This window comes from Tenrec ecaudatus, chromosome X (genome assembly GCF_050624435.1).
Source record: "Tenrec ecaudatus isolate mTenEca1 chromosome X, mTenEca1.hap1, whole genome shotgun sequence".
Taxonomy (NCBI): domain Eukaryota; kingdom Metazoa; phylum Chordata; class Mammalia; order Afrosoricida; family Tenrecidae; genus Tenrec; species Tenrec ecaudatus.
Window position 1 is genome coordinate 109,628,708 of NC_134548.1, and position 15,239 is coordinate 109,643,946.

At 45.0% G+C, this 15,239-nt stretch overlaps 1 protein-coding gene across 1 annotated transcript in view; it reads left to right on the forward strand.

Annotated features, from left to right (window-relative positions):
• The window catches only part of DRP2 (dystrophin related protein 2), a 44,377-nt gene that overhangs the window by 14,108 nt on the left and 15,030 nt on the right, over positions 1–15,239 (forward strand). The window contains exons 5-15 of the mRNA XM_075539138.1: positions 1,542–1,810; positions 2,153–2,299; positions 3,407–3,485; positions 5,917–5,977; positions 6,296–6,357; positions 7,648–7,722; positions 9,184–9,385; positions 9,595–9,680; positions 11,654–11,811; positions 12,171–12,337; positions 14,562–14,673. Of these exons, the coding sequence (XP_075395253.1) occupies positions 1,542–1,810; positions 2,153–2,299; positions 3,407–3,485; positions 5,917–5,977; positions 6,296–6,357; positions 7,648–7,722; positions 9,184–9,385; positions 9,595–9,680; positions 11,654–11,811; positions 12,171–12,337; positions 14,562–14,673 (1,418 nt within the window). The remainder of the gene's footprint in view (positions 1–1,541; positions 1,811–2,152; positions 2,300–3,406; positions 3,486–5,916; positions 5,978–6,295; positions 6,358–7,647; positions 7,723–9,183; positions 9,386–9,594; positions 9,681–11,653; positions 11,812–12,170; positions 12,338–14,561; positions 14,674–15,239) is intronic.

Here is a 15,239-nt window from a genome sequence, read left to right on the forward strand (position 1 = left end):
AGTTTACTGATTGAATAGAGACTTTGGTCATTAGTCGCCCTGAAGTCTGGAACTGAACTCCACCCACATTCCTGCCACTTGGGCTCAATTTTCTGGCAAACTAGGTCTACAAGGGGAATAATAATAAGAAGAAAGTATGTACACCTTAGAATAATCAACCATTTTATTTAAAAATTAAAATATTAACCGTTTATTGGCATGTACTTCATGTATCATACATGTCAGTAGTGCAGCCATATTAAGAAGAGTTGTGCAATCATCCCTACAATAAATTTTAGACCATTTCCTTCGTTCCCCACTTTTCCCCAACTTCCCTTGCCATACCCCCAGAAACCACTAATCTAGTTACTGCCTAGATAGATTTACCTATCCTGGATTTCTTAAACAGAAAACATACAAAACACAACAACAAAACTAACACCAGTAACAAAACGCATTTAATTGTATGATATGTGGAGTGAAGTGCTGATAAAACCGTTAAATAAAAAGCAAAGCCAAAGGAAAATGTCAATCAAAAAGAAAGTACACCAAGACATGAAAAAAATAATAAGTTATAAATTATCAAGTGTTCATGAGGGGAGGGGGAAAAGTGAGGAGCTGATACCAAGGACTCAAGTAAAAAGAAAATGCTTTGAAAACGATGATGGAAACATATGTACAAATGTGCTTGACACAATGGATGGATGTGTGGATTGTGATAAGAGTTGTATGAGCCCCCAATAAAATGATTTTTTTAAAAGCAAGTACAAAATATTAAAAATTGTACCAAATTTAAAATGGGTCAAAGAGTAGAACAAATGATAAGGTATTAAATTTTAACCTAATCCCATCTGCAATCCACTTTCCAATGCATTCTGCATGATAGATAGCAAGTCTATTGATACCCCCGGTCTGCGGTAAGAGGGAATTGGCCAGAGGCTTAATCCACATGTATTTCCCTTTCGCTTTTTTTTAACTGAAACAATTTTTAATTGGGTCAGAAGGGAGATCAAATGATAAGTTATTACATTTTTACCTAGCTACATCTGCCATAGTTTACAATATTCATTGTCTAATAAAAAGGCTCTTCATATCCCTTGAAGGTGGTCAGAGGGTAAATGTATTTTAGACTTCACTGACATCCATAGTCTTCTGCACAATTATTTTAGATTCAAAGGGCAGCGTTTACCCAAGGACAGTTTTTTTTAAGGGTTCTAAAACAAGTAGGAATAGAAACAGGAAACTTAAGAAAAAGTGAGGTGTGGGATAGTACTTTGTGGGGATTGTCAACAATAACATGAAACAAAATATGTATGAATTATTGAATGGATACAGATCACCTGCTCTGTAAACCTTTACCTAAATCAAAATAAAGAGCTTAAAAGGTAATACAAAGTTAAATAGATTATGTTTGTGTATCTGGTTATATATACCAGCACAAGTATGCATGCACACATACATACCTGCACATATATTTTATGAAGGGTTGGCTTAGTCTTTTTCAGACCTCTGAGCTACCCTTACCCGGTTGGCCTAACCTTCCTTCCTGTCTTCCCTTGAAGATACTTCCCCCAGACAGCAGATTCAGAATCTTAGCCGCTTTGTGTGGAAGCAGGCAACCGTGGCCAGTGAACTGTGGGAGAAGCTGACAGCACGCTGTGTGGACCAGCACCATCACATTGAGCGCACTCTAGAGCAGCTAATGGAGATCCAGGGAGCAATGGAAGAATTAAGCACTACTCTGACCCAGGCCGAGGGAGTCCGAGCTACATGGGAGCCCATTGGGGATCTCTTCATCGATTCACTCCCAGAACATATCCAGGCTACTAAGGTATGTGGGTCCTCCTCACCTGAAACTCTTCCCAGCCCCTGCAATGTTCCTGCTGTTGAGACTCCATTTTCAGCCTGTTCTGCAAATGGGCCTCCCTTAGTTTGTGCTGCTGACTTTGGGAGCTGGTTTGCCTGGAGTCTCCTTGATCCTTTTGTCTCTTCTTTCTCTGGCATTTTCTGAGAGGAAAGGAGAAGGGGCAATACAATGGCCACCTAGATTGTCAAGCACTTAGGTTGTGTGGAAACAAAACCTCTGGGTAAGGAGGGAGGAGTTCAAGGGAATGACTAATGGTTCCACCTTCCCCCTCAGTTTGCTTTGTGATGTGAGTTCTGTTTCCGACAGCTCTTCAAAGAAGAATTCTCCCCCATGAAAGATGGAGTAAAGCTGGTGAATGATTTGGCCCATCAGCTTGCTATTTCTGATGTACACTTGTCACTGGACAATTCCCGGACTCTGGAGCAGATCAACATCCGGTGGAAACAGCTACAGGTAGAAGAACAGCCTGGAGGGAGCAATGAGGAAGAGCTTCAATTGAACTAGGCTTAGCAGTGGTTCTCAACCTGTGGGCCGTGACCCGGGGGATGTCGATCCTTTCACAGGGGTTGTCCGATTCATAACAGTAGCAAAATTAGACTTATGAAGTAGCAACAAAAATAATTCTATGGTTGGGGGTCACCACACCATGAGGAAGTGTTTTAAAGGGCCGCGGCATTGGGAAGGCTGAGAACCACTGGCTTAGAGGAAAGCTGCTTCAAGTCCAAAGCAAAGAAAGGGTGGTAGAGAACTTAGAATATGGAAACAAGATTCTCAACCTCTAAGCTGCAGGCCTGAAGCAATGAGAGAAGTGTCTAGTTTGGGGTACTCAGGGTCAAAGCGAAAATGAATTTTATGGTCAAAATTAAGGATATTCTTCCAGGAGAGGCAAACTTTTGCAGACAGCAACCGAACTGATGGTTCCTGGGGGGCATGGGAGGGGAAGAAAGGGAGGAGGGGAGGGGGAGCCAATTATGATGGGTACGAGAGAATAGCAAATGTTCTAAAACTGAGGAAAATGAAGGCTATTCTTCTTTGACCGTTGGAGAGCGGGGTTAGATGGTAGTTTGAGGAGCTGGAATTTGAGAAAAGCCTATATACAGGGGAGTTCCTAGAGCCCTGGTGGTATAAGCATCAACCATTTAAACCCACTAGTGACTCCGTGGGGAAAAGCTGAACCTATCTCCTCCCATAAGGATTTACAGACTTGGAAACTATATGGAGCAGTTCTATTCTGTTCAATAGGATCACTGAGTGGGAATAGACTTCACCGCAGTGGGCACATGAGGGATTTCATGAATATAGTCCCCCAAAACTCAGTGCCATCAAATCAGTTCTGACTCATAGCGACCCCATATGGGGTTCTCAAGGCATTGTAAATCTGTACTGGAGCAGAGAGACTCATCTTTTTCCTGCACAGCAGCTGGTGGGTTTGAACCGCTGACCTTGAGGTTTGCACTTAACCAAACAGCACCATCAGGGTTCCTTATAAACTCCAAGGGTGCCTAAAATCCCATGCTAAATATGTGGAATGCATTCCTTTCTTACATGTTTTTTCCATAGGCATCTGTTACTGAGAGGCTTAAGCAGCTGCAGGATGCCCACCGGGACTTTGGGCCAGGGTCACAGCACTTCCTTTCCTGTACGTGAGCCAAACTGGACTTTTCTTTCAGAACCTTAATTATCTCCCAATTATCTAACTGTTATACCTTGGGGCCCTGGTGGGAGCTTAGTATACCTTGCCTTCCAAGAAGCTGTGAGGATAAAGCAGTGTAGTATAATGATTAGAAAAATAGGCTTTCACGTCAGATAGACTGAAGTCTGAGGCATAGCTCCTCAGCATCATAGCTGAACAAACTTGTAAATGAAATTTAACTTTTCTGGACCTTAGATTTCCCTGCTATAAAAATAAAGCAAACACATTTTCTAGGCCATGTTGTTGCGGTTGTTGTTCAGTGCCATTGAGTGGGTTCTGGCTCATAACGGCCCTATGTCCAACAGAACGAAATCACTGCCTGGCCCTGTGCCATCCTCCCAGGCCGCGTTACGTGTGAACTCCTTGTGTTAGTCCATCTGGTGGAGAATCTTCCTCTTTTTTGCTGCCCTACTTTACCAAGCATGATGGCCTTCTCCCGGAACTTATCCCTGACAACATGTCCAAAGCACATGAGACAAAGTCTCACCATTTTGGTTTCTGAAGAGCATTGTGATTGGACTTCTTCCAGGACAGATTTGTCCATTCTTCTGGTAGGCCCCGATGTAATCAATATGCTTTGCCAATACCATTATTCAAAGATATCAATTTTTCTTTGATTTAGAACATAGTATTATGGATTAAATTACTTTATACATCAAAATATTTATTGAGAACCTCTACTATGCCCCATAGGGTTGCTCTGAGTCAAAGCCAACTCAATAGCACTAGTGTGGATTATGGGCCAGGTAATGGGCTAGGCACCGAGGACACCATCAGTGAACTAAACAAACAAATCAATCCTCAGAGTTGTGGCGCTTATATGCTAATGAGAGAAGTCAAACATGCAATTATTTCTTTTTATGCATATGTGTTTATAGAGAGAGACACACATGCACGCATACATACATATACATGCACATCTATAATCAGGTACGATGGGGCTAAGTAAGGCAAGAAAGGGATGATGACTAGGGAGAGCTGGACTTCAGCGAGGTGTTTCCATTTTGAATAGGGCTGCCTAGGAGAACGACAATGGAATCCTAAGAGCAATGAAGGACTGCATCATGTGGCTATCTGAGGGAACAGCTTACGAGGCAGAGGAGACAGCACTTTCTAAGAATTTAAAGCAACGAGCAGGCCTGCAGAACAGCCTGGAGGCTAGTATGGAAATGAGTCAGACGGAGAGAGGCAATGAGGTCAGAGAGGTAGCCAGAGGTGGGAGCACAGAAGGTCTTGGAGGCTACGGCAAGATCTTCAGAATTTATTCTGAATGGACTAAAGAGCCATCGGAAAGATTGGTGCTGAGGGATAGCATGATCAGAGTTGAGTTGGGAGTACATTTCAGGGAATTGCAAGTGCAAGCAAGGAGACCTGTTAGAAGGCCTAGTGAAATGATCTGGGTAAATGATTATGGTGGCAGAGACCAGGGTGGTGCGGATGTAACAGGTAACGACTTCACAGTCCTGGCTGCCCCCGGTGTGGCCGAGTAGGACTGTGTTCCATAGGGTTTTCAATGGCTTCCTTCCGAAGTACATGTGGCTGGGCTCACACTGTCAACCTTTGGATTAACAACTGAGAGCACTGACTCTATGGCTGAAAATCCAATGGGCACACATAAGATTCAGTATAGCCTCTGGCACATAGAAGCTTAAGACATAATTGGCAATGGTGATCATTATCGCAGGCAGTTCAGCCTGCACAGGAAGGACTCTTTTACCCAGGAAAACTGCAGCAGGAACATCCACAAGATAACTTCTCTCCAGCTCCTCACCAAAGCAGTACTGATTCCCACTGACGCACAGGACTGAGAAGTGTGACGTTCCAAGGCAGTGGTTCTCAACCTTTCTCATGCTGCGGCCCTTTAATACAGTTCCTCGTGTTGGGGTGACCTACTTCATAACTGTCATTTTGCTACTGTTATGAATCAGGCGACCCCAGTGAAAAGGTCATTTGACCCCCAAAGGGGTCGTGACCCACAGGTTGAGAACCACTGTTCTAAGGGAAGGGTTTTGAGTCCCGTGAGGAAAGTAGCATCCAGTTCACATCCACAGCCATACTCTAGCTGTCTGCCATTGAATGGGTAGAAACGGCAACCTCCACAGGAAGAACGTCATCGGACGGCCAAGGTCAGAGATTCCTGTATGTGCCCTTTGACACATTTCTGGTATGTTTGGATGTCAGTAACAACATATTTATCCCTTGCCCTCACAGAGAGTATTGTTCCTTAGAGGATTTACCTCAACCTCAGGAGCAATGAGAGTTAGACATCTGCTTTTGGGCTTGATCAGCTCTTCGGGCTGATAGAGTATGGTAGTGAACAGAGGCCTGAAGAATAACAGTAGCCAACTTTCCCTCTCTTTCTCTTCGCCCTTTACAGCCTCCGTCCAGGTTCCCTGGGAAAGAGCAATCTCACCCAATAAAGTTCCTTACTACATCAAGTGAGTGACCATCTGAATCAGAAGTGGGTCAGTTACCTGTCCACCCCCTCCGTCATTTGTTTTTTTCTACCTGCCCCCGCCACTTCTTGTCTATTGGAATTCCTCCATCCAGTCCAGTTTTTCCTCTTCCTCATCCTCAAGAGCTCCAGATTCCACCTGGGTAAAGGTGAATCCCTGGGTAAAGGTGTTTTGGGATCTTCAGGGTTCACCCTCGGATCCTGCAGCTTCTTGCATCCAATCTGTCACTAAGTGGTGCGTGTGTTGGGGGTGGGTGGAAGATGGTGTGGACCCTAGTGCTATTGATGCTTCTGTTTGTAGCCATCAGGCCCAAACCACATGCTGGGACCATCCCAAGATGACGGAGCTATACCAAACCCTAGGTAAGAATGTGGGGGTCTTGTATCGGGTGGGACTATATACAGATGCCTTTGCCCTGGAAGAATTCAAGAGAATCCTATTCAACAAGTGGTAAGGGTGGAAGTGAGTCCTTTTCTCCAACGCTCTACCTTCCCGTCCCCTCTGCACCTCGGTCAATTTGAGGTTCTGTGATTTCCCCTGACCTGTTTTCTCATCATGTAAGGAAATTATACCAAGGCTGCCCTGATTGTAATTCTCATGTACCTTTTCTTTGGCTTCTACTATGGTCTCACCATCATGTTGCAAATGGTATCCATTTAGGCATTCGTTTCTGCTGCTGGGAAGTGTTCCCTTGTATATATCACAGTTTATTTAACCATTCTATCGATTGACTTTTTTCTTGTTTCTAGTTTGGTCCTAGTAAGAATAATGTCCACTGTTGCATTCCTGCAAGAATTTTTCCAGGGCACGTTTTTGCGTCTAAAACCAAACCCATTGCTATCATGTTAGTTCTGACTCATAGCTACCCTATAGGTCAGAGTAGAAATGCCCCACAGGGCATCCAACGCTGTAAATCTTTCCGGGAACAGAGGGCCATATCCTTTTCCCATAGAGCAACTAGTAGGTAGAGCAACTGGTAGGTACTATCCACTAGGGATCCTAAAATTCCTCAGTCTACAGGTCATAAAATCATTTTAGTATGTCATGGCTTTATCAAATCAACTTGGATATTGTTCCCTGAACTGTTTCTTTCATTTGCTTGTCCACACATGCATGTATGTACGTATATGTATATGTTCATTCACATATTTACTCGGTCATGATGTAAAATGAAAATGAATCTCTTACTGTGTGTCTTGGTTAAGAATGTGTGGGAATCACTGCTCTACGAAAGCTAGCTAGCTGGGCTGTCGGGTATGTCCATGTTCAATTTTGCTAGGTCCTACCAAGGTCTTTTCCAAAGTGACTGTGTTAATTACGCCGCTGCCATCCATCCACATCCTCACTGACACGTACTTGGGTATTGTCAGGCATTTCTTTAGTGCCAATCTAGTGGGTATAAAATATGTGTGTGTGTTTTAGCCAATGTTCTTTGTGTTAAATATGTATGTAGTCTTTGCTATTTCAATACCCTTGACACGTACAATTCAATTATGCTAGTTACATTTATCATGTTGTACTACATCACCAGCGTCCATTTCCAAATGAGTTCAACACCCTTAACAACAAGCTCAGGGCTCCCTAAGTAATGTGTGTTATGATTTTAATTTAAGTGGGCCTGTTTTGAGCGGGTCTCTGTCCATTCCTTGCAGCGGATCTGAACAACATTAAGTTCTCAGCATATCGCACTGCCATGAAGCTACGCAGAGTTCAGAAGGCACTGCGCCGTATGTATCCAACACATCTCTGATGTCTTCACTACTATTAGCCATCTGCATGCTCTTTTCAACTTTCATCCCACTGTGATAGAACTTTCTAAATGGTGACACATGTTGCGGATGGACAGCTGCCTTTTCCAGGACCTTTCCACTCTCTCCACACTAGTTCCCAAATTAAGCCCAAAGCCATCCTCTTCCTTATCCCATTCTCCTTGCCCAACATGGATAATCAGGCCACTGCTCTGCACCAGGAAGCGTCCCAACCCCTGGTTTGGAGTCACCAGAGACTTTTGTCCTTTTGCCTCGTTGGGATTATCGGACGTGTCGGCAGAACTGCTGCAGTAAATGGCAGTAGTTAGGTGACCAAGTGGCTGCAGGTATAATGTGGATCCCGGTCTTTCTTAAGGACACTGCCTAGTAAAGCGTCCTGGTCCAGCCATGCCCAGCTAGGATTGTGGAGCATTAGAGCTAATGAAAAGCCCTCCTGAAAACAATTAGTCTAAGTGACTAATGGACCACACAAACATCAGTCTTCATGACCCCAAGATCAGAACTAGATGCCGCCTAGTGACCATTACCACCTGTTGTGAGGGGGGCGTCAAATTAGAAGGTTCCTGGAGAGAATAGGAGAAAAATGTGGAGCAAAACTCAAAACTCTGAAAATGGTGAGACATACTGGTCAGATGGAGCCTGGTAGAGCCGCTGAGACTCTAGCTCTTAGTCCCCCTTCAGGTCTGGAGATGAATACACATGACTCAATTCTCAGTCGACAGTAGACAGATCGATAAGGGAAAAAATAACACTAGAGAGGTACGCACTCTTTAGAAACATCACCCACTCGGAATCAAAAGGGCAGCATTTGCCAAGAATGCAATTTCGAGGCAGGAAGTATTAGGAAAGAAGGGAAATGAAATAGGAAGCACAGGGAGGAAACGGGAGGAGGGGTGTTGCATTGTGGGGATTGCAATCAATGACACGAAGTGAAACGTATATGAATTGTTGAATAGAAAGCTGATTTGCTTGGTAAGCCTTCGCCCAACTCACACATACATACAAAAAGCCTCCTTGAGATATGGCACATTTACTCGGTCATACCTGAGCCATCGTAATCACCATCTAGCTTCTAGGTACAAGGTTCAAGGACAAGCCTCGTTTCGGCTGAGATATGTGTAAAGAGAGAGAAAATGAGATTCATTCCCTTGGAATTTAGTGTCACATGAGAGGTGAAGTAAGTCACATCCCACTATTCTTGACAATGATGTCACATAAAGATCTTTGGGGTATAGACATACCTTGATTTAATTTAAGGAGGCTTTGACTTCCCTCCCCCTCCTTGGGTTGAGGGTTTTGGTAAAGGGCTGAACTGAGTCAAATTTGGTGACAGTGATGGCCTTCTTCTCTCTTTATCTAACCCCGGGGGGGGGGGGTCTATTTCTGGCTATGTTTTTCCCTCTCTCCTTTCCTTCCCAGTGGACCTTGTAACGTTAACCACAGCCCTGGATATCTTCAGTGAGCATGATCTGCAGGCCAGTGAGCATGTGATGGATGTGGTGGAGGTCATTCATTGCCTCACTGCTTTATATGAGCGACTGGAGGAGGAAAGAGGCATCCTGGTCAACGTACCACTCTGTGTGGACATGAGCCTCAACTGGCTCCTCAATGTTTTTGACAGGTAAGGTCTGTCATCCCTGGAAGCCTCCACTCTGGAATGCAATGGGATATCCTGGAAATAGGCATGGTGGGAAGAGATTGCTCCCACGGTGGACCAGGACCCAGCTCAGTATGGGACACGGTTAGCACCGAACCTTGCTCAGAAAAAGACTACCTAGATGTTAACCCTTAACGTATATTCATGTTCTCAGACTCTTCTTTTAAACCTAGTGGTCGCAGTGGCAAGATGCGGGCGTTGTCCTTTAAGACTGGCATTGCATGCCTGTGTGGCACAGAAGTAAAAGAAAAACTTCAGTGTGAGTATAACCCCAAAGTCCGGAGTGCAGTTGGGTGGAGGAAGAAGTGTTGTAGGGAGGCGAACAGGTATGAGCTAAGCAGACAGGAGGTTTTATGACTCAACAGAGAGATACTCAGACGATCTTGTGGTGTTTTCTGCTCAAGGCTATTGAGACAAACAAACAAACACATAGCAACCAAAGACCAAGTGGGTCTAAGACCTGTTATTCCAGGGTTTATTTTCTTCAAATCTAAGACTTGGTCAGGATCTCTGTTGCCTTCCTAGAGTACCTAGGCCCTGACTTTGTAGTATCAATTTCCCTTGACCCACCAAGATTAACCCTCTCCCAGATTGCAACTGAAGCCATGTCCTACTTTCTACTGGAACCTCCTCATACAGTCCCCAGTATCTGAGAGGTAGACAGTATGTAGCTTTTAACTTCTCTGCTTTAAAGGACCTTTTGTCCCCTCCTCCTTCCTGCTCCTCCATCTTTTGTGCATCTTGTACCCTTTCTAATATTCTCCCACACCACTATTTGTTGTTGAGTGAATGTGCTAAATGTATTGCATCTCACTCACTGTCATCAGATCAATTTCAACTCAGAGCGACCCTGTAGGACAGAGTAGCACTGTCCCTGTTGGTTTCCAAGGCTGTAGCTCTTTTTAAAAAATTATTTTACTAGGGGCTCATACAAATCTTATTACAATTCATACATACAAAAATTGTGTATAGCACATTTGTATATTCATTGCCTTTGTAACTCTTTATGGGAATAGAAAACTTCATGTTTCTCCCATGCAGAAGCTGGTGGTATTGAACTACTCACTTTGAGAATAGCAGCCCAATGCATAACCTACTACAGTATCAGGGATTCTTCAATGTGTTGCATACTAAGTTAAATTAGACATGCTCCTTGCCTCGTGTGTGGTGAGACAACAACAGAGAAAGCATTAAAAGAAAGAAAAATATATACTAAATCAAATCATCTGAAAGACAAAAGATAGGTGCGATTTGAGATCAGAGTAGAGAGATGGCAGTGACCTAGGAGATCTTTACAGAGAACAGGCTTTTCAAAGGCTACGCATAGCTATAGCCTCAATTATGTCTCCCCACATTCCTTTGAGAGGGGATAGCCAGTGATGATTTCTCCTTGATTTCCAAGCAACGGAACAGCAGCATAGAGAGGTCCATGGCTTACCCAAGGTTTTGCATGTGAGTAAGTAACGGTGCGAGAACCTCGCCTAGGCTCTCTGCCTGCTACTTCTTTGCATTTCCCTCAGCCTTAGGGGAAGTACCAGGTTGCTAAGAGGCAGAATGGACTCAATGACAGTGAATGTTTGGTTTGGGTTGGGAAGGTGAGAGATGCAGCCAATCGACTGTAATCTCTGGTGGCAGATTTTCTAAGTTTGGGCTGAGATGGTGGGGTTTCCAGAACATACCAAAATATAAGTACCCACGTATATTCCACAGTCCTTTAGAGATCATTTTAGGTGATCCAAAGCTTGGGAGCATCTCTTCTTTATGAACGACCTGTATCAGTTTGTGGAGGTCACTGAGCAATGACTGCGGTTAGCAGACCGTGTGAGCTACGATGTGAACTGGAGTGGAAATGGCAGCCCAGCGAAATCACACACGCCCTCATCTTGCATCTTCAGACATTTGTTTTCCCACCACTGTCATGTCTGTGTCTGGCACTGCTTTCACACCCTGCTCTCTCCATCTTATCCCCCTCCCCCCACCCCCTGCCTTCCTGATGCTCTCTCTCTCTCTGCCTGCCTGTCTCACTTTGCTCTCTGTACTCAGAAATGCTCAGTTGAGAAATCCCGGGCTCAGGAATGGACTTCTAGGTACACTGGCTCCCAAAGTCATTAGTGACGTCTCTGTGTTCTTTCCTTGTCTTCCTTTCCCTGCCTTGGGCAAACCTCTCCCCCCAACCATTCGGTGACCATCCCTGCATCTTGGGTTTGCTGTTCCTTATGGTGAGGCCAGCAGACCTCTTCAGCCAAGTGGCCAACTCAGGCAGCCAGTGTGATCAACGCCACCTTGGTGTCCTGCTTCATGAGGCCATTCAGGTGCCCCGTCAACTGGGCGAAGTGGCGGCCTTCGGAGGCAGCAACGTGGAACCCAGTGTCCGTAGTTGCTTCCGTTTTGTGAGTATGGAGCAAGTGCCAGCGGGAGAGGGGAGAAGGAAGAAAAGAGAGGAGAGGGGAGGAGAGGGAAGAAGAGAGGGGAGAGACGAAAAGACTTGATCTAAAGGGCTTGTTCTTGAGCTAAAGTACTCAGCTGTAAGAGAGTTTCTTAGCATGGCCTGACAGGACAGAGCATCCCCTGGGCTCTTAAAGGGTTAGAGCCCTGTTGCGGAGGGCGCCAGGTGAACCAGGACAGGGCCTAAGTGGGTGGTTGGCCAGTCGAGGCCCTGCAGGGCTCCCGAGTTCTCTGAGGACTGCCATGCTAAGGAGCAGGACACTTCGAACATCACTCTTTCCTATTGCGCCTCTGGTTTCCCTAGAGCACTGGGAAGTCAGTCATTGAAGTTTCCCAGTTCCTGGAGTGGGTCAACCTGGAGCCCCAGTCGATGGTGTGGCTGGCTGTTCTGCACCGAGTCACCATTGCTGAGCAAGTGAAACATCAGACCAAGTGCTCTGTCTGTAGGCAGTGCCCCATCAAAGGCTTCAGGTAGGAAATTCAAATACCTATCATTATATACTAACCAGGCAATGCCTGATTTAATGAGAGGTGATCTGTTATATACAGTCTTACATTGTCGTAATCCTTTCTATTTGCAGAATGGTTAATTTGGGGAAAACTTGGCTATTATGAAATAGTGTTAAAATTAAACAAAACAGAACTCACTGTCGCCAAATCAATTCTGACCCCTAGTGGAGCAGCTGGTGGTTTTGAACTACTAACTGTGATTAGTAGCCACACTCACACTCCACTACTCCACCAGGGTTCCAACCATGGCATGGGAGAGAGATGCAGCTTTCTACTCCCCTAACGATGTACAGTCTTGGAGACTGTACATTGGGTTGCTCTGAGTTGGAATCGGCCTGATGGTGCTGAGTTTGCTTTTGGTTTAGGAGATTGTTTATTTTGTTTGGGCTGTGCTATGAAATACTGCAGCCCTGCGAAAATGGAAAGAGAATAATCTAAAAACTCCAAGTGATATGGACCTAAGGAGTCCTGGTGGTGCACTGATTAAGTGCTTGACTGCAAACTCTACGGCCAGCGGCTTGAACTCACTGGCAGCTCTGTGGGGAAAGGTGGCAGTTGGCTCCCTAAAGGTTGACAGCTTTGGAAACCCTGCAGGGCAGCTCTACCCTGTGCCAGAAGGGTCACTATGAATCCACATGGACTCCAAGGTAATGGGTTAGCTTTGGGTGGGTTTTTTATTTTGAATTGTCACAGTTGCTAATTTCTGTGATGTCAGTACGCCTGCTGTGGCCAATGTCAATCTACCAAAAGGAAAACCTTGAAAACAGGGTGGGCAAGAGAAGCCGAGGAGCGCATTATTTGTAATATTTCCATCACGCCAATGCAGCTAACATCAACCTCAAGATCATAAAAGAATCAGGAAGTGGGGGGATTTTGAGCATCACTTTGTTATCGGCATAGTTTATTTAACTGCGTTTAGAGTCCTTAACTTAAAAAATATATTGTGAATTAGGTTACATTTTTTATGTAACAACTTAACACCCCTCCTAGTACCTTGTCTTTTCTCCCCCATGCCACTCATTCCCAACCCCTGTGATAGGACATGGTCCTCCCCTTTCACCAAGTTAACACCTATCTTCCTCCTAGCCTGTTACTTCCTTTTACTTGTTCTCCGTGGAACCCAGCTAAGTCTGGTTTTTTGTTTGGGGTATGACAACCTTTACCTTACTGTTTTTGTTAAAGTAACGCTGGTCTCATAGAATATCTGTTCTTTTGTCAGTGACTAACTTCACTCAGCATAAGGGTGTCCAGGCCCCCTCTATGTCAGTAGGGGACATTTCCTTTTGTAATGTTGACTGGATTTAGCCCTGGTAACTCTGTCAGGTGAGCGTTGGACTGCTAACTGTAAAGGATATCTGCTCCTGAAAAGATGTACAGCCTGGGAAACCCTGTATAGGGTTGCTATGAGTTGAATCAACTTGACCTCATGAGTTTGGATTGGTATTTAACCAAAACTTTTAACCAGCAGCTCGTGAGCGCTGGAATGAGCTGACTCCAGGTGCACTGCAATGGTACCTACCATCCTGTTTAGGAAGTAACACATGGTTACAGTACATTTAAAGTTCCCTGGTTCCAGTCTTTTCTTTCCCCCACAAAGTTAGTCCCTTTCATGAATTTTGTACAGAGGTAGAATGTAGCCGACCCCCAAGTTCACACAGTTAATATTATATCCTCTGGCTCCTTTCAGTGTAAGCATTTCACTATGCTGTACTATTACCTGTGGGCACTTCAGTGAAGCTTTGGGCCTGCATCTGATGAACGCTTCTGTTTTCTATAATAATAAGAGAGTGGTTGTTGCAAATAATCCCTGGAAGCAGCAATTTGCCCAGGGCTGGTAGGAGAGGTGGCCTTCGTATTGGAAGTACGATAGTATATTATAGTACTTATGAAACTGGACCCTTTGGTGCCCATCTTTGTTTAGAAATCACTTTGATATCATGAGATCTTGATCCCTGTCCACCCCACCCAGCCCCCCTTAAAAAAATGTGTGGTAAGACCATGCCATTTTCCACACTTCCTGGTGATCTACACTTGTCATTTCATGGGAATTTAGAGTTCCTAGAATAAGGCTAGTCATAGACTCTTCCCCCCTTTCAATGTGTGTGTATATTTGGATACTTGGGGAACAAAGGGGATCACAGTGACAAATTGGATTCTCTTTCCTGCCATCTGTCATTTCTCCAAGGTACCGGAGTCTGAAGCAATTTAATGTGGACATCTGCCAGACCTGCTTCCTGACAGGCAGGGCCAGCAAAGGCAACAAGCTACACTACCCCATCATGGAGTATTATACCCCGGTATGGACCCTCTGGGCTGCGAGGGAAGGGTAGCTAGCTCTCAGGTACTGGCCCCTTGGCCTACTTGCTCAGGCATTGGTTAACTGTGTTCCGCTATTCTTTGGAGAACATTCTCCCAACAGTTTTGATGCTTCACCAGTTTGGGGAAACTTGGGCCTCTGTAGTCCACCAGCAGTGCGTCTTCATTCCTGAGGCCCACCTCTGGCTTCAGCAGTCCAGGACACCTCAGCCATTCAAAATGCACTCCCAATTTAACTACAGTGAAGCGTCTCAGGGACATCTCTTTTGCTGTAGTCCAGATCCACAGTTCCACAGCTCCATGCTTCGTGTCCTGTGCTGATTTTGCTGCCGAAACGTCTTGGATTGCTTTCTGCCCCTACATAGACTTCTTAAACCCCAAACATATCCTGAGCTCGCTCATCTTTCATTAGCATCTTTCAATCCGTCTAGTCCAAATCCATTCATTCCCAGTGAGCCCCTTTTCTCCAAACTCTGTTGAAACATGTATGACTGAGCAGGAGACAGTGTCTCCTCTGCACAGATGGAGATGGATCGCCACAGTGGCT